General features: G+C 46.6%; 2 protein-coding genes and 1 long non-coding RNA gene across 3 annotated transcripts in view; 1 reads left to right on the forward strand and 2 right to left on the reverse strand.

Moving 5' to 3' along the window:
• LOC310683326 overlaps window positions 1–1,494 on the reverse strand; it is a 27,727-nt gene extending 26,233 nt beyond the window's left edge. Inside the window, exon 1 of the long non-coding RNA XR_014514354.1 lies at window positions 1,476–1,494. This is a non-coding gene — a long non-coding RNA (uncharacterized lncRNA). The remainder of the gene's footprint in view (window positions 1–1,475) is intronic.
• The window catches only part of LOC310683305 (bone morphogenetic protein 8B-like), a 28,318-nt gene extending 18,474 nt beyond the window's left edge, over window positions 1–9,844 (forward strand). Inside the window, exons 3-7 of the mRNA XM_083453138.1 lie at window positions 1,495–1,643; window positions 2,417–2,611; window positions 4,081–4,160; window positions 5,416–5,526; window positions 7,165–9,844. Coding sequence (XP_083309264.1) covers window positions 1,495–1,643; window positions 2,417–2,611; window positions 4,081–4,160; window positions 5,416–5,526; window positions 7,165–7,314 — 685 coding nt within the window. The 3' untranslated portion in view covers window positions 7,315–9,844. The remainder of the gene's footprint in view (window positions 1–1,494; window positions 1,644–2,416; window positions 2,612–4,080; window positions 4,161–5,415; window positions 5,527–7,164) is intronic.
• Window positions 9,845–10,507: 663 nt separating this feature from the next.
• On the reverse strand, window positions 10,508–18,102 carry PPIE (peptidylprolyl isomerase E). Its single transcript, XM_083453163.1, has 11 exons — window positions 17,995–18,102; window positions 17,792–17,890; window positions 16,335–16,378; window positions 15,662–15,688; window positions 15,143–15,224; window positions 14,896–14,996; window positions 14,218–14,341; window positions 11,874–12,059; window positions 10,835–10,977; window positions 10,679–10,748; window positions 10,508–10,642 (listed from the first exon to the last, which is right to left on the reverse strand). Exons 1-10 carry the CDS (start codon window positions 18,074–18,076, stop codon window positions 10,680–10,682), a joined length of 957 nt encoding a protein of 318 aa, XP_083309289.1. The 5' UTR covers window positions 18,077–18,102; the 3' UTR covers window positions 10,508–10,642; window position 10,679.

Below are 18,102 nucleotides of genomic sequence, written 5' to 3' on the forward strand. Positions count from 1 at the left end.
GCATTTTTTTAAAAAGCCAAGCCAAATCAAAGAACAAACATCCTCCCAAACACCAATTCCATTCAACCATACTTGCAAAAGTTTCATCATGAGCCTCACAGAACATATTGGAAATTAATGCAGTAGAAAAAAGTTGGGGGAAAAAACCACATATCCAATTGCAGATTCCCATCAGATACAGTAGAGTGATGATCTGAGGAGCTGGGAGATGGAAGGAGGAGCAGGAAAGCAGTTTCTGGATATTGCAAGCTGAAGGTGGATAGCATTTCAGGCTCATAGCAGCATCCTTAGAGGCAGAAGCTTCCCCTTGCTTCCTGGATAAGAAGAGAGCAGCTCAGCAATTTTATGCCTTAGTCAAGTTGGGAAGCAGTTCTCAAGCCATGCCTTGCATGGCAGCATATGTGGAAAGTTATAGAAAGTCTGGCTTTGCAAAAAAATTGCCCCCAAATTGCCCCAGTAGCTGGGATTGGCATGTCACAACATGTCATGTTGGTTGCCCCAAATGGCCTTGTGGGCTAAATGAGAAGGCCTGGTGAGCCTAACTAGATGCACAGGGCCAAAGTCCCCCCTTGGCTGCACTTACAGGCAGTATCCCACAGGAAGAACTCCTACACCACGTTTGATTGCAGGTAACAACTTTCTAGTGAGAGTCATACAGGAGACATTCCCTATGGGTTAGGAACATAGACAGCTGCCTTACTCAGTGCCAGATCATTGGTCTATCTAGCTCAGCAGCGACTTTCCAGAAGATGCTTGGAATTGAACCTGGGAACTTCTGCATGCAATGCAGATATTCTACCACTGAGCTACATTCCTTCCTTCAAATGTATACAGTCATTTTTACACAATAGGAAGTTCATTTACACCAAGTCAGATCATTGGTCCATCTCTCAGTAATGTCTACACTGACTGGCAGGTTTTCAGAAAGGTGACATTTCCACCCCTGCCGGGAGATGCCAGGGATTGAGCCTGGGACCCACTGCATGTCAAGCCGATGCTTGACCACTAAGCTACAGCCCTGCCCAGTATTCTCAGGTCATTCCAATTATTTTATAATTTACACATACAGATGCCAGACTCAGAATGCAAAAAGGTTTACTAGGTAGGGAGAATCCCCTGTGAAATATAGGAAGTAATTTTTAAATAAATGCACCTACACTACAGGTGCACCATGCATACAAATATTAAGTGAACAAATGCAGAAAATAAGAAGTAACTGCTGCAAAGAAAATTTCCTTGTCAAAACACTATAAAATCTTGGGGAAGCCAGATAGTAGCTTTTGCCAACCTAGTGCCCTCCAGCTTCCATCAGCCCCCAGATAACACATTCAGATGATGCTGGGTCTGATGGGAGTTGTACCCAAGTCTTCCGGGGGGGGGGGCACTAAGTTGGGGAAGGCTGCCTTGTATCACAGTGTTGTTGTTTCTTTAAAAAAACGTCAAGCATTTTTTACCCTGAGCAGCTGTGCTCATACTTGCTTTTTGCTACTCCAGGGACTCAGACCTGCTTCTCTTGGATCTCCAGGATATCCTGGCTGGGACAGAGGGCTGGCTGGTGTTTGACGTTGCAGCTGCAAGTAATCACTGGCTGTTACACCGCAAATACAACTTGGGCTTGAGGCTCTATGTGGAAACAGAGGACGGTAAGGCTAATGGGATTTTTGATTGATTTATTTTTTTCCAGTTTTTAGGAATCCTATTTTGTGGTAAGAGTTGTTGTTATGTTGGCTGTAGAGAACAAGAAAGAGCAGCAAACTTGATAAGGTGGTATTGCATATGGAACCATCTTCTGTTCACATACGACTTATTTATTTATTTTTAAAAATTGTATTGCTCCATAGCATAAAATAATAGGTATACAAAAGTATCCATGTATCCAAAAGGCAGCAGCCAGATTACTGGCTGGGGTTCCATTTAGATCTCATATAGCCCCCGTTATATGAAAAGAAAAGAAACTCTACTTACCAAGCAGCCTAAGCAACAAAACTCTAGGAAGAAAGAGCAGCTGGCAGGGCAATAATATGAGACATTTGGAAAGCCTTGAGCACCCTTTGGTGGAAAGGCAGGATACAAATTTCAACAGGCAAATAAGATTAAACGTGTAGTATGATACATATCAAAGTTGGAAAGGCCTCAAAAAATGGAAGCTAACTTTTCAAGGAAGGCAAAGCACATTACGACTATAATCCGATTTCCATCTAGTCATTGAAAACTTGCAAATGCCATTTGCTAACAGCCAAGGAAAGCACCAGAGTCTCTGTGTGCCTATTCTCCCTTTCTCCCTCTTCAGGATTCTTGTCCTCCCTAGTGGGGTGCCCTGGGTAATGACCCCTAAACAGATTAACACCCCCACCTATTAATCTGATGTACAGCAGTTTTAACATAGTGGAAAGGGTTTGTTTTTTGGATTCTGCAGGACAGAGTGTTGATCCTGGATCAGCTGGCCTCTTGGGTCGCCGCGGACCGCGCTCCAAGCAGCCCTTCGTGGTGACATTTTTCCGGGCAAGCCAAAACCAAGTCAGAGTCCCGCGTGCAGCCAAGCACCTGAGGAAGAGGCAGCACAAGAAGAGCCACAGCTTCCCGCACTCAAACAGGCTCCCAGGAGCGTTTGGTAAGGAGCAGAAGGGCTGGAGAAGCAGCTAGGGAATCGGCTTAGTGAAGGACAGTCAGACTTTGCCCCCAGGCTGGGCCACAGAGGGTCACTTGTTCTGTCACTCAGGCACATGCAGCCCCAGCATGGACTCAGAAGCAGGCTACTGCACCTGGCATCCAGCAGGCCCTTCAGTGCTGTGAGGCGACTGGCAGGCTGCCAGCAACAAGGGACCTAGGATGCTTCCACCTAGAAGCTTATTGTGGACTTAGGTCTTAAGAAATGGGGAATCAGCCATTGCTTCTTCACCCAGAATCCTAGGTTGTAAACTGAAGCCTGCCAGCACTTGACAGAGACCAATTCAGTCTGCGCCTGGCCTCCATCTTTGGAATGAGTCTAGATGCAGAGTTCAGGGCTTTCCAGACTGATTTTTTATTCCATCCCCTGTGACGCAGAGAACTTTCTGTAGCACCTAGGAAGAGATCTGGAGAATTCTGTTGTGGCTTTTGGGTTGGTCCTAATAAAGGCCCTGCCCAGCACTGGCTAGTCAAATATAAACCACGCCAAGTTAAAACTAATGATAAATACCACAAGAAAGATCCTGATGCAGCCAAGTGCCAAGGAGAAAAGCAATTGGCTCGAAGCATAAAAACATAAGCAGACCTCTGCTGGATCAGGCCAATGGCTCCTTTCATCCAGCATCCTGGGGCACCCAACCAGATGCCCCAGTGGGAAACCCCTAAGCAGGACCCGAGCACAAGAGCCCTCTCCCCTCCTGCAGTTTCCAGCAACTATATTCAGAAGCATTGTTGTCTCCAGCTGTGGAGGCAGAGCACAGAGATCATGGCTAATAGCCCTTTCTGAACAGCCTCAAGGTGGGCGCCAACACAGAGAATGGCCAAGTCCTCTTGGCACCAGCTGTGCCCCTCAGGCCACACCCCTAATTCAAATCCCGCCGCCGCCGCCCTGGAACCACTATTAGCGGCTGGTGGAGGGGAACCTGCAGGCATCCATTGTGCTGTTACCTGTAGCGGCGGCAGTTTTGATCATCAGTGTGATGGTGTGGAAATAGAGTTCCTGGTCCTGGTCCACTTTACCCACCCACCCTACCAACAGTTCCTTTAATAATGGTAGTAATGTTGAAAAAGATGCTGGAGACACATTTCCTCTTCTTTCCCACCTAGTGTGGCCCCGAGGCTTACCAGGCTCATCAACTGGCTGCCGGGGCTTGGCAGGTAGCTGAGTCCATCAGCTGGTCAGCAGTGCCTGTAAACTCCTTTGGATGCAGCCCCATCTTCACCTGTCCTAGACCCAACATCATTGGGCAAAGGGCAAGTAGGCACAGTGTTGTTCAAATAGCCTGCTGGGGGGCAGAGGTTGCCCACCACTGCCCTTCCATGGTGCAGATTTCCCTTTGGCTTATTGGCCATTCAGTGAATGTTAGAGAACCATCTGCCTTTTGATGGACATTCTTGGTCCTTCCCCCCCAGATGATGTCCACATTTCTGAAGGACGGCAGGTGTGCAGAAGGCATGAGATGTATGTCGACTTTCAAGAGCTTAAATGGATGGTAACTATTTCAAAAATGTTCTTCTTTACATAAGTCATTTTCCCCAGAAAAGTTAAATATCTTAGCATCACCTTCCCCTTCTTCTTTCCAATTTTTTTCTGTCTTTCTGATCCCATTTCTTTCAAAGTCAAGGCAGGTTTATATAGAGCATATTTTCTCAGGGATTCCCAAGGTGGCAGCCCAAAGAAGTGAATCTCTGCTCCCATAAGCCCAGGTTGTGTGCACCCAAGCACCCCCACACCCCCATGCAGGAAACCAGCCCTAACCCACATTGCTGTGGCAGAGTACCAATCTCTCTCTCTGTCTCATTCTGATCAGCAACTTACAAAGAAAAGGTGTGGCTTAGATATCAGAAGTTTGGGGGACTCACGTAGATCTCTTAAAAAGAAAAAAAAAAGACTACCAGTGCAGTCCTAGAGCTAGTACAGGCCAAGGGTGAAGCTGGCAGTAGTTTCACTGCTCTGCTAGTGCCCTTCCCTGTGGTCTCATGCCAGCAGGGTAGAAATGAGCTCCTTCATCTCTTTCAGGATGGATTTTTTTAAAAAAAAATCTAATTTCCCTTCCACTGGGAACAAAAAAAAAGGAAAATAAAGGTGAAAGGCTGCTGCAGATTTCTCCTGGGTTTGGGGGCTAGGAAAGCTTGGGTCCTTCAGATTCCTCCTCCAACATACCCCACACTGCCCCCAACACAAACCTTGCCAACATTGGAGGGCTGGCGTCTGAAGGGCCAGGGTCACAGACATTTCTGAGGTGATGGGGAAGGGAATCCAGTGGTGTCTGATCTCTCTCCCTGACCTCATTATCATGTTATTGTTTTATGCATCACCTTTCATGTGAGTCTCAAGGCCATTTGCAAACACACCATAAAAACAACTAAAATGGTTTCAAAACAGTACCAAAAGACTCCTGAGGCAGAGATGTTTTTACCCAGTTGAAAAAGACTTTCAAAATATAAATGTCTTTCATTGATTCTGGAGGGTGCAGATAGCAGGTGCCTGTTGTATCTCAGTGGAGATGCTGTTCCACCAAAGAGGAGCAGTCACACTGAAAGCCCTGCTCGGAGCTGCTGTGGAGACAGCTGCTGATATTTGGGGGACTTCAAGCAGAAACTCAAATGCAGCAACCAACTGCACCCTAAGATTGAAGCCTAATTTTAGGAAAACTGGTAAAGTCAGAGAGTTCTTTAAATGCCTTTGCTGCAGGTAAGCTTTTTTAGCCACACCTTCTCCTAAGTTATTTTGCTTTGTTCTTCCAGGACTGGGTGATTGCCCCGCGGGGCTACTCCGCCTTCTACTGCGCAGGGGACTGCGCTTTCCCTTTGGACTCCTGCATGAATGCCACAAATCATGCCATCCTTCAGTCCCTGGTCAGTATCTCCGCATGGCAGAGGGCACCTTGGAACAAGAGAGGCAAGCTAGAGGGGATTGTCTGTAGATGTTGGGGAAGCCCATAGCTCAGGAGCAGAGCAGGTTCAATGGCATCTCCAGGTAGGGCTGGGATATGACTTTCGTTTGAAATCCTGGAGATTTCCTGCCAGTTGACAGTACTGAGCTAGATGCACTTTGAGCAGCTTCCTGTGTCTTTCTGATCAGAGTGGAAGAAGTGGGGTGCACCCTTGTTCCGCTATCGCCCCTAGGTCAGTAGCTTTCACTGAAGCCTTTAGTATACTTGGTAGTGTAGGGGACTGGATTGGGCTGGGCAGTTCTCTCTCCTACAGCTTGCGGTCCATGTTTGATGAATGAGAAGGGTTGCCCACTTGACAAATCATCTGATGTCACAATGACATCGGGAGACTTAGTTGTTCTTTAATTATCTGGCATGTCCCTCAAGTGTGGCAGATGCTCCAGGTCCCAGCCTTTCACTTGCAGCATCTTCCCTCCTGTGGTCGAGAACAGGAAGGTGAGATGACTTTTGTCAGGGCTCTGGTGCAAGGGAAAGAATTAACTCCCCTCACCCAAAGCCTTAATGCTCTCTTCAAGCCCAATCCTGATCACGTCTTTCCTTTTCCTGGCTCCTATTTATTTATTTTTTATTACAAAGAGATCTATAAAATGCAACCACACATCTGACGTATAGTTTGGCCCTTAGTGAAGCTGAAGCATAGACGCCATGGTGGCCTTCCTTCTTGCAGCCCTCAGGGAATTCTGGTGCCTGGTGGAAATGCACCTGGTGATGTATCTTTGGACTACAACTTCCATCAGCCCCAGCCAGTAGTGCTCTGGCTCCAACTGACTGGGTTTCAAAACAATTGCCCTAGTGTTTGCATGGGCAGGGGACAAGTCAGGAGAGGCAGAGGGAGCAAGCTTGCAATGCTGTATCTCTCTCACCCCAGCTACAAAAGCTGTTTCCCATGCACAAAGATTGTTTTCTAGCTGAAATGAGTTCACTTGCTCTCGGGACCCAGTGCAACCCCAGAGACCTCATACATTGGGCCTTTAGACAGGCAACTGAGCATGAAGCCGTCTTTCCCTGCAAAGCAGGTGCTCTCCAATCAGTTCTTCCCTCTGTTGCAAAAGCTTCTTGTTCACTTCATTGGGGTGGGGAGGCAGTTCCAGGTGTATTTTAATCCCTTGAAAGACATCGTGATAATCCCCCACTCCCCTTCAGCTGGAATTCAGTGGGATAAAAGTAGATGTGCAGTGGAAGCAACAGCCCTGCAATCTGACTTCCAGCCCCTCGATAGTTTCCTTCCAGCGATGGTGCCTTGAGAGAGTCTCCAACATAAACTGCAACTCAAGCTGCCAAACGGTTTTGAATAAATATTTTTGCCAACGCGGACAAATAACCTACTCATGGAAATTGATGCCTTTTCTCCGTATAAACAAGTGCTGCTTTGAAGTTTTTTCCTTCTCCAAATCAAGATGCTAGGGTGGGGGGAGGCTGGGGGTGTGCACATTCAGCCTTTGGACCTCGGGGGCTGGTTACTCAACGCTCCAACCAAGCCGGACAATTTCTGATGGAGGAGACCTCCAATGACTGCATCTCCCTTTAACTCCATTTTTAGGTTCACCTGATGAAGCCTGAAACAGTCCCCAAGGCCTGCTGCGCACCCACCAAGCTCAGTGCCACCTCCGTCCTCTATTATGACAGCAACAACAACGTCATCCTCAAGAAACACCGCAACATGGTGGTCAAGACGTGTGGCTGCCACTGATGCCTGGGTGGACATTGGACTGCTGCTGCATGCAGGAAAGAGGCAGGAGGGAAGCCCTGGCAGTCTGCGGGCCCTGAGCACCTGTTGGAGAGGACGGGGACGAAAATCTTGCCACTATGCAGTAAGTGAAGGAGTCGGCTCTTCCTGCCTGACCTTGAGCTGACACAGACTCGGGCTGTTTGGCTGGAGGTCAGTTGGTTCACATCCTCAACAAACTGAACAATCCCCCACAGAGGAGCCTTTGCCAAGCAAACTAAAACATGATCTGGCTGCACGCATAGGCCTGTTTTGTATTCTGTGCCAAGACCCCGCCCAGTTCCTGCACTGTAAATTAAATTAAACTTTAAAAGCCACGGTAGAGAAGCATGCAAATTAGGATGCCCTGTTTGTACACTTTATTTCATCCCTGACATTTTCAGGGCTTTTGAAACAGAAGGCAGTCCAAAAACTTGCAAGGAACAGCATGTGCAAGCGTTGGTCAGTCCAGAGAGAGGAACACACCTGGGGAGTGTCGCCTTTGCCCTTTGGGGATGCTGGAGCTTTTCATAAGTCCTCCTGCACATTATCAGATCTCTCTTTGGCTCTGCACATGACAGCCACACTTTCTTTGAAACCCTGAGGGTCCCAAATCTCAGGCTTCCATGAGGAGGACCATAGGCAAGGAACAATCCTGGCAATTGGCGGCTGACACCATGTAGGGGAGACTGCTCTTTGGCGCCCCATCAAAACCCAGGGCCTCTGCTTCAGCTGACAGTGTCAGACCTTTTCCCATGTGGCATTAAGGAAGGTCTGCAAGAGACCTTTTGGAAGGCTCTGTGGAGGATGAGGTTTTCCTTAATATAGAACACCCTAACTAACCCTGTTTGGGGTCAAAGAAGTGTCCCTCTGGTGAAATGGGCTAGAGAATGTGGCTCTCCTCACCCACTTCCTCTCTTTGTGTATAATGTAGCCAATGGGTTCCAATCATCTGAGGCATTTCCAGAGAGCAGGCACCCCTCCCCCCTCACACACACCTGGATTGACAACCAAAAAGGACTCTGGGCATTTTTAGGTCTGCCAGTTTCCATTCTTTGCTGGAGGTGCACCTTACACTAGAACCAGGTTGTATAATCAATCTGGAAGGTGTTGGCCACATGCAGAAGAAAATATGTCCAATGCCCTTTGGGGGCTCCATCCAAGTGGGAGCTGCACCCCCTTCCCTGAAGTAGAGCAAATGATTAAGGGCACCGAGCATATGGAGCAGTTTCCTTGCCCCAGGCCTTCCTCTTTGCAGAAAGTCTTCCTTTGGACGCCACAACCCACAGAAATGTCTTCATTCCATCTCTTTCGGCAACCAGCTTTCCCGACTGCCTTGCTCAGCACATCTGCAGCCAGGGGGGTTGCTTGTTCCCTTCCTAAAGAGAACAAGGAACCATTTTGCAACTTGCACATAGCTTTGCTCAGAATAATTACGCACGTCTCTCAAGCGCCCCAAAGCACCCCCTTACTCACTGTCCCCAAGCAGAGGATCATTCAGTGACTCCCACACCACAATCTCTCTGTAGGCCAGGAAGATTGTGCAGAATCCTCAGTATTTCCAGCTTGATCTGTTGGGCATCTCCTTTCATACACCTGAAGAGCCAGTTCCTCTCCCCAGCAATTAGAGGCACGGCAGCCCACACCCATTCCTGTGGGTCTGTGGCCTCAGTTCACTCCCTTTGGCATAGCCTGCTACAGCTCCAGTGACGCATAAGAAGTTAAGTAGGGAGAGCCTGGCTGGATTAGGCCATAGGCCCATTCAAGTGTAGTGTTCACTTCCCTGGAATCTCACAGCCATTGCAGCAACAGTCCATGCCTGTCTGCTCCTGAATCCGTTCCTCAGTGGTACATTGCTGCTTCTAGACACAAGTTTCATTTTTAGCCATCAGTGATGATTCCAAGATGATAGGTCTTAATCTTCTTTTTAAGCCACTTATGGTAGAGACTGTAACAACATCCTGTGGCAACAAACCCCATAATTATACATTGTGTGAAAAAAAAATCCTTTCCCTTGGTTGTTCAGAAGGTTTTACCAATCAGATTCTCTACTGGATATATACAGCATGTCTGGATTACATTTTTTTTGAACAATGAACCATGTGTGTTTTGGCTCCTCCAATTTCCACCCACCCACCCCCTTTTTGCAAAAGCTCATCAAAACTTGGACAGGGAGCTGGGAAGGAGATGCTGGTGGCAGTTTACCCCACCAAGTTTGCTGGAGCCAAATGTACTCTGAAATGTATCATGTGGTGAAAGAAACTGGTACTTAAGGGTATGCTGCATTGGCACATGGAGGTTCTACCCTGGCTGATAACCACTGGGAGCATAAGTAGCTCGAAACCTCTTTTAAGTGAGCTATTTTAGGATGGCTAACCTATAGAGAGTTTAGAGGGGCATTAGACCCATTCACAGAAGAAGGCCTCTCAGTGTGCTTTCACAATGATTTCTACACAATCAGTGTCACCTAGGAATGTTTTATCAGTCAACAAATAAATTGAAATAAGAAAACAAACACTAGATTATCGTTTAACATTGTACAGTGCTACCTTGGGTTACATATGCTTCAGGTTACAGACTCCGCTAACTGAAAAATAGTACCTCGGGTTAAGAACTTTCCTTCAGGATGAGAACAGAAATCATGCTCTGGCAGCACGGCGGCAGTAGGAGGCCCCATTAGCTAAAGTGGTGCTTCAGGTTAAGAACAGTTTCAGGTTAAGAATGGACCTCCGGAACGAATTAAATACTTAACCCGAGGTACCACTGTATATTAATGTAACCACCAGCTCTCCAGATTTAGTGGTGACAAGGTAGCCATGTTGGCATCTTCTGGGCACAGGACTTAGGCTGGTAAGACAAACTGCTTCACTGTAGATTTGGGATATTAAAGTTAAGGCCTCAAACATCTATTGAAGTCGACTAACTGCACCAGGTCTCATTAGGTCTGAGCCAGGTTTTCCTAGATCTGAAGAATCTCCACAGTACCTTTTCAATCTCTTGCAAATGTCCAGAAAAGGACACTGCAATGTCTCAGGGAGGGTTTTTCCTGTGATGAAAGAGTTCGGTTAGAGAAGTCTATAGTGTTTTAACCTAAAAAGTTCTAATTGTAGTTCAGAAAGACAAACATGGCTGAACTGGCAAGAAAGTTTAAAAAGCTAAACTCTTAAAAGGCCAGGTGTAAAAAAATAGCTATAATTTATTTATAGGAGGAAAAGTTCTGTACAAAATAGATTTTTTTAGAATCTAGAGATCTCAATAAGGACATACAAATACACTTTTTGTAACCAAGTGATGTGGTGCTCTGCTCATTTCGTTAGGTATTTCCAGTTCACTTCTGCTTGCACAAACATTCACACATATTCACCACAGTCCGAGATGATAACTTTTTGCTTTGGTTTCCCATCTTTGCTGCCTTCGGCCTTTATAATAAAGAGAGAGGGGAGCAGATGTTAAAGTCAGGTTAAAGGAAGAAATAAAAACATTTCAGTCCCTCTGGCTTTCTAACCTCAATCTGCCGCACCACGTCCATTCCTTCCGTCACCTCTCCAAAGACCACGTGCTTCCCATCCAGCCAGTCAGTCTTATCACATGTGATGAAGAACTGTGAGCCGTTGGTGTTGGGGCCAGAATTGGCCATGGACAGCAAGCCTACAAAGACACAAGCCGTCCTTTTAAGAATTTCCTCCAAATCTGGAATAAAAAAAATCTATCTGTGTGTGTGTGTTTATAACAAATTGAGGAAAAGGGAACAGGTGACAAGACAAGACAAGGAGTTGAGACTGAACTCCTGCACCTCCAGCTGTGGAAGACTAGAAGATCCTGTGGCGTCTTCTAAACCTGCATTTAATTATGTATTTTTAAAAAGCCAACTACCACCATTTGGGAGATATAAACGTTTCATACTTTGCTTTGTTGCAATATATCCCCCCCCCCAAAAAAAATCTAACAGCTCCCACTTCCTTCAATTCTTTGTCTGGAAACTTGAAATTTGGAAGATTATGTAAAAACAAACTCTCAGAATAAAGCTAAGTAAAAGAAACAATTCTGCCTCATTTGCAGTAAGCAGTGTTGAGGAACCTAGATTCTTTTGTGCAGAGCTAGCTTCCATGCGAGAAGTGGGGGACCAGGTGTCTTGGGCAAGATGGCCTTAGGAAGCCCACTTGACCCTCTGATGGTGGTGGCTGGTTGGAGTGAAGGAAAGAGAGGCAGGAGGATAACAACACCCCAACTATCCCTGCACCACCACAGAGCAGATTCTGGGGAATGCTCCAACTTGCCACAAACCTGCTGGATATTATTAGTATTCATTAAAGTATGCATCTGCCAAAATAGGCCTCTAAGTCATTTACAAATTATAAAGTGGTTATGCTAATATTAAAATATAAGCATCCATAATTAAAATACACAATAAAATAATTCTAAACAACACAGCAATTAAAGCAGGAGGCTCAAGTCAAAAGATCAAGAGAACCTCGACTCCAAACTGCCTGACCAACTCGCGGGCAAATAAACGCACCCTCCACCCCAGAAACTCTGTTACTTACCTGCCCCTGTGTGCTTCAGGATAAAGTTTTCATCATCAAATTTCTTCCCGTAGATAGATTTGCCCCCAGTGCCATTGTGGTTGGTAAAATCTCCCGCTTGGCACATGAACTGAGGGATGACACGATGGAAGCTGCTCCCCTTGAAGCCAAAGCCCTTTTCATGTGTGCACAGGCAGCGGAAGTTCTCTGCAATCCAGGAGGGTCAAAACAGAAATGTTCAAAATTGAGGACAACAAAGGGGCTTATGGCAGCTAGGGCTGGGCGATACTAGATTTTCAACATCACCAGCCCAACATCGCAGTTAAAAAGAGCTGCATGGGCCCCAGTCTGCGAGGCCCCAGTTGAGACTACTTCAGCTCTCACTGAGATGCTTTCAGCAATGCAGCTGGCCCCAGCCCACTGCTCAGCTGGAGGGCATGAAGGCTCCCGTCCCCTCAGCTGAGCTAGCCCTCCACTCCCCAAGATGGAGGGAGCCCTGTGAAGGAGCCTGACAGGCTCAGTTTGCAAAGCTCCCTTCGCCTTTGCCAGCAAGGTGTGAGGGGCGGGCAAGCAGCCTCCTTTTCTTGGGAGAAAGAAGTTGCTTGCTTGCCCTCTCCTTGTCGGCAAAGATGGAGGCTCTGTTCACAGGGATCCTTCAGCTTCGCCAGCAAGAGTGTGGGTGGGTGTGCAAGCAGCCTTCATTTCCTATGAGAAAGAGGCTGCTTGCTCACACCCTCCCTTGCCGAAAGACGGAGGAAGCACTGTGACAGAACCTGACAGACTCCGTTGTCAGGGCTCCCTTTCACCTTCACTGGCAGGGCCCTCTCAGCCAAAGAGCGCAAAGACTCAACCCCCAGCTGAGCAAGATCCCCATCCTTCTGGCATGCACGCATGCCGGAGGGGTGGGGGCTTATTTGCACACCTCAGCTAGGGAGCGCAAAGCCTCCCACTCCCCAACTGAAGGAGCCCAAATCCTTCTCCCGCTTGCATTCTAGCAGAAGCATCAAGGCTTCCTCAGCTGTGAGCAGTTACAGTTTAACGGAGCCCCCACGCTGATGTTGGCTCGCACGAGCCACTGGCAGGTTGGGGGCTCTGTAAAACTGCTTGGCTGTGGCGAGGGCAGCCGTGCACTTGTCAGCCAAGCAGTTTAAAGACTCGGAGGGAGGAGCAAGCTGTATTGGCACCTGGCCGATGCAGCTTGGTTCTCCCTCTGTGTTGGCATAAGGGGCAGACCGCGATGGCAGTTTCGCACCACAGCTCTGAGTTCCACTTCTTCCAGTGGCTAGCTGCAGCTTGTTTGTCTCTCACTGTGCTGGGCACTGGAGGGACAAGGGAGCAGTGGAGGTTTCACTAGCGATATACCGCTTAGTGAAACCACATTTGCAGTCTACCCCTCATACTGGTCCTGGGCAATATATCAATATATCGCCCAGGCCTAATGACAGCTACAAAGACAGCCTCATTTCATACAACAAAACGTAGCTGAATGAGGTAATAGTTCAGCCTCTTCAGTCTTCTTTAGAATAATTCTACTATACTCAGTGCTGTTTTTCTAGAAAAAAGGTGTCTGAACTCACCATGAACACCTCACTTATTCTCCAATAATGGCTATGGCACCCACCTGATAGGGGCCAGAACTGAGTTCTGGTTAGTTCTGGCTGGAAAAAAAGCCCTGACTACACTGATAATGTAAAAATGATTCCAACTGAATTCTAAAAATTAAAAACAAAGCAACGGTATCTAATATATGCAGAAATAAACAATAATGTCAGTACTTCTACTGCAGGAGAAAATGAGACAAGTAAAATGGCCTTTTCCCATGTTTGCAGAGGATGCAGAACACAGTAAAGGAGAGAGGCTTCTTTAGCTCACTTCAGAGCAAGGAGGAAAATAAGGGAGTAAGTATGCTGCTTCAGGAAATGACAGAACATTAATGGATAAGCAGGAAAAGACAAAATTATTCTGTTTTGACTCAGTCTTATGTTCAACTGGGAAAGCAGAGGGATTTGCAGCCCAGGATAAAAAGAAACAATGCTAGAGAACATGTAACTACTTGAAATCAAATCTCCAGGGCCAAAAGAAGCTTACAGATGTTACTTCAGAGCTGCTGTGTGACATCTAATGATAGTCACACTCAGAGTAGACCCACTGAAATCAATGGGTCCACTCTGAATGCAATGAACATTGGATATCAGCAAGTGCCTCCCATCTATAGGAATTCTTAAGAAAGAGGGTGAGGTGCTGAAATGTTGTCCTCCATCTTCAAAAAGCAGAGCGAGGCAGATCTAGGCAACTGATCTGAAATACTAGGGGCGAAATCTGGGGTTTCCAACCTATCACTGTACAAAAAGGAGCCTTTTCTTACCGGTGGTCATAGGTACAATATCTGATCGCAACAGGATGTTCAATCGACCAGCAGGCTTGTTTCCAATCTTGATGTCCATGTAAACCTGGGGGTTTGCCCTTGATTTTTTTGCTGGTGGTTCACCCTAGAAGAAAAACAGAGCTTTTTCCAAGTCCAAAACCCTAGTCGCCTCAACCATGAGTTTGAAAGCGACCACAGCAAAGCCACTATCTCTATGTGACCAGCCTTAACAGGATTGTTGTAAGGATTACTGTGATAATGTACAGGAAGCAACTAAATACTTCAAAGCACTTTATAAATGTATTATTATTATTGTTGCCGCTGTGATCTCTAAGTGAATTTTGCCACCTCTGAAAGCAAAGAAACCCCTCTTAAGGTGTGTGTGATGTGGAAGAAGAGCATGCCATGCCTCCAAACTGCACTCAGTTGTTAGGCAACCTGGTGTGCACTGGCGTAACACTACCATCCATTGTGCAGGTAGGCAAAGAGGCTGTGCAGGCTAAACTGTGCAGGGGTACTCTGCAACTTAAGGGGGACTGAAAGTGCTCAGCAAGTGAAACAGATTATTAGTAAGAAGCCCCCTGTGTAGATGTGGCTCAATAGTTATGTCCCCCAAAAGATGTTGCAACTACAGAGCGCTGCATGCTCCCACCACAAGCCAAGGTAATGCCTATGTACCTCCTGGGTCTCTGATCGGGCAGGCTCTGCCCCTTCTTCCTCCACATTCTCCTCCAGCGTCTTTCCTGAAAATTTCTTCAGCCAGTCATCATCTGACCAAACTGTCAAAGAGAAACAGAAGGTGCTCTTGAGAAAAAAGAATCTAGTATTGATCTTTTTGCCATCAAGGTATAAAATACAATGGTTTCCTCACACACAATAGCTAAGACTATTGGCTTGTGGCACCAATCTCAGTTCCATGCCTCACCTGGGCGGGATGATCCTTCCTTAATCCTCATCGGCTTGGCCAGGTTGACACGAATAGTCCTCCCAAAGAGCTCAGATTCATTCTAGAAGGGGGGACAGTATTATTTAATGACATATTTTTATCCCACCCTTCTGCCAGAGTTCAGAGCAGCACCCCTTCTTTTTATACTCGCAACTACCCTGTGAGGTAGACTAGGCTAAGAGGAAGCAACAAGCCCAAGATCACACCCACTGGGTGACAAATAAGTCACTTTGCCAATTAAGTGGTATATAAATTAATTAATAAAAACAGCTGGATTAGTGTTGTGTGAATCAGGCCAATGAATAGCAAGGAGATAACAGATCTTTCAATTCTTAGTTCTCAAAGGCCACCTGAAACTAACATTTTTGCATGAGGAGGCTGTGTAAAGCACCCCAGAAGGGAGGCCCAAGGTGTCTGGGCTGCTTTCTTCCCATGAAATGGAATCCAGAGCAGGGGCATCATTTGAACTTTCCAGAAAAGCAAGTAAGATCAATTTACCATGTTGTCAATGGCGGCTGCAGCATCCTAAAAGGAAAAATATAGATTTTACTATGTGCTTACTTGCTCACCTAGTTCACTCCAGCTTGGTGTCCCTATCCCAAGAAGTATTAAGTTTGAGAGAGAAATTGTTCCTAAGACCCACAAGAAGCAGCAGATAGTCAGGCACATTATCGCTACAGGCTTACAAAGACAGAAATACACTTTTGAACACCAGTCTACAATTCTGCCCATTCACAGTTTCAACAGTTGCATGCTCTGAAATTTAACTGAAGCAACAGGAATGTAACGAGGAAGAGTCATGATTCTGCATGGTTAAGCAATACAAGCTTCTGTCCCACTGTAATCCTAAGGGTGCCTTCAAACACTGCTTTCTGACCCAAGATACATTTACATTTACTCTCTACTGCTCATTCAATTTTAATTATTCAAGCAACTATAAAAATTTTCTTGGAAAATCAAGAAGTTTCCCCTGCCCTCAAAAGCCTTGATTATCTAATGGCCAACCCTTCCTTCTTTGATTAAACCCAGCCACTACCCAAGTCAGCACCCTTTTTAACCACTGCCACCACCACCCCACCAGCACTTTGGCAAACGTGAGGGAAAATGGATGAGGAAAAGTTCAACAAATCTGAAAATCCACCTCAAAACTCCCCCCTCTGCTATTCCTCACCTCAGCCAGCTCAAATTCAATGAAAGCAAAACCTCGATGCTTTTCTGCAGAAATACAAGAGAAAAGTTAGCACTCAAAGGCTCAAGGCAGACAAAAAACATCAACACAGGATTGCAAAGAGAAGCAAAATGTCTCACACTGACATTTCAGAAGCCCCATCCAATTGATTTATGGCATGTTACTAGTAGACCATTTAGTGAAAAGGAGTAAAGTGCTCAGAAATTCACTTTCATTCTACCACCTGGATGCTGTTTTTTCTCAGAGAATATAGGAAGCAAGAAACCACAAAGATCATGGACTAAAAGTTCTCCATAAGAAGTTCTGTTTTTGTCAGGATCAATTTGTAAGTACAGATCTAAAACCAATCTACATCATGCTGAAGTAGGAATTCAGAGCTAAACTCCTAATACTACTAAATAAATAATAATAATTTATTTATACTCTGCCCATCTGGATGGGTTTGAACTAATCTAAGATCGAAATGTCTGGAACAGAACAACGCAATTAAATAATTAACAAACACTGTGGAGTGAAATTATTATAGATGGTGCAAAACATTGGGTACACTCTTTTTCATATTTCATTTATGGAAAAAATGTTTATGGAGCTCATACACCAGAAGCTAAAAAGCCAAGGAGGAACTCAGCGGGTCATTCAGGAGTTACGATGAACAGTTGCAGCTCATGAGTCTCATTTGAGAACAAGTACAGTATGTTATGCTGTCAAGACTAAACCTAAGGATACCTCACCTCTGTCACAGTTTGGAAAAAGTCTTAGCATCTGAGCCATTAAGAGTCCCCACTTAAGGCATACAATATCAAATGTAATGTGGTGGCCTAAAAATTCAAGTATTTCCTTAGGAATCCAAAGCATCGCTCCTCTCCATGGGTAGACCTCCAGTAGGAGGATGCAAGAGAGGACAGGGCTCCAGCATCTTGAGCAGTTGTGCAAATGGAGCCATTTCAACAGGCACGGCTTCTCATGCCAGGTGTGGTTTCCCCTCTTTTTAGAGGTGCAGGATCTCTATCCTCTCTGGCATCCTGCACACCCTAACACACAGGGCCCATTTTCAAACCCACTTGCAGGGGACAAGCAGGGATTTGGGGAAGAAACATATCCCACGCCAGAGGGAAACGCCTTTCAAAGCAACAGGAATCACTGCATGCCGAGGGTGGCCTTGATAGAGCTCCTGCACCTTCAGCATTAGCCCTGCAGCAGAGAAGATCCCCGTACGCCATGCATGGCAAAGTTACCACCTGCAGGAATCCTCTCTCGGCTCAAGATGCGGGAGAAGAATCCCGCCCTCCAGCTCAGCCTTCCCCAACGCCGGGAACTCCTCCCTTCACAGTTTTGGACCGGGGCTGATGGGAGTTGTAGTCCAAAGCCTCTAGAAAGCAGCCCGAGGCTGCTGCTGCTGTAGCTACGAAGCCAAGCGCCCCCCGCTTCCTCCTCCTCACCCGTTTCGTAGTCCAAGGGGATCTGGATATCCGTGATGTCGCCGAAAGGGATGAAGGCTGCGTGGAGCACGCGCTCGTCCACCTCCTCCGCCAGCCCGCCTGAAAGACGCACGAAGGCCACGCGCTTAAGTCGGGGGTCCCGGGGGTCGCCATCCCCTTCCCCGCCGCCGCCCCTTTTCCCCGCCTCCGGCGCTCTCACTCACCCACATAGAGCACCCTCTTGGTAGACGCCATCTTTTTTCTTTTCCCACAATCCTCTTTTCCGCGCCGGAAGTAAAACGTCATCGCTGCGCGCCTTCACCCCAAGGAAG

Source organism: Podarcis tiliguerta (genome assembly GCF_965153285.1).
Source record: "Podarcis tiliguerta genome assembly, chromosome: 8".
NCBI lineage: Eukaryota > Metazoa > Chordata > Lepidosauria > Squamata > Lacertidae > Podarcis > Podarcis tiliguerta.

Bases quoted from the DNA above. Each gene is read 5' to 3' on its own strand.
- PPIE (XM_083453163.1), bottom strand. From the start codon at position 18,076: ATGACGTTTTACTTCCGGCGCGGAAAAGAGGATTGTGGGAAAAGAAAA. The intron at 15,689-16,334 runs GTGAGGAATAGC...TTTTCCTTTTAG, and splicing joins TTGAATTTGAGCTGGCTGAG to GATGCTGCAGCCGCCATTGA. The intron at 14,342-14,895 runs GTACATAGGCAT...TTTTTCTTCTAG, and splicing joins CCCGATCAGAGACCCAGGAG to GGTGAACCACCAGCAAAAAA.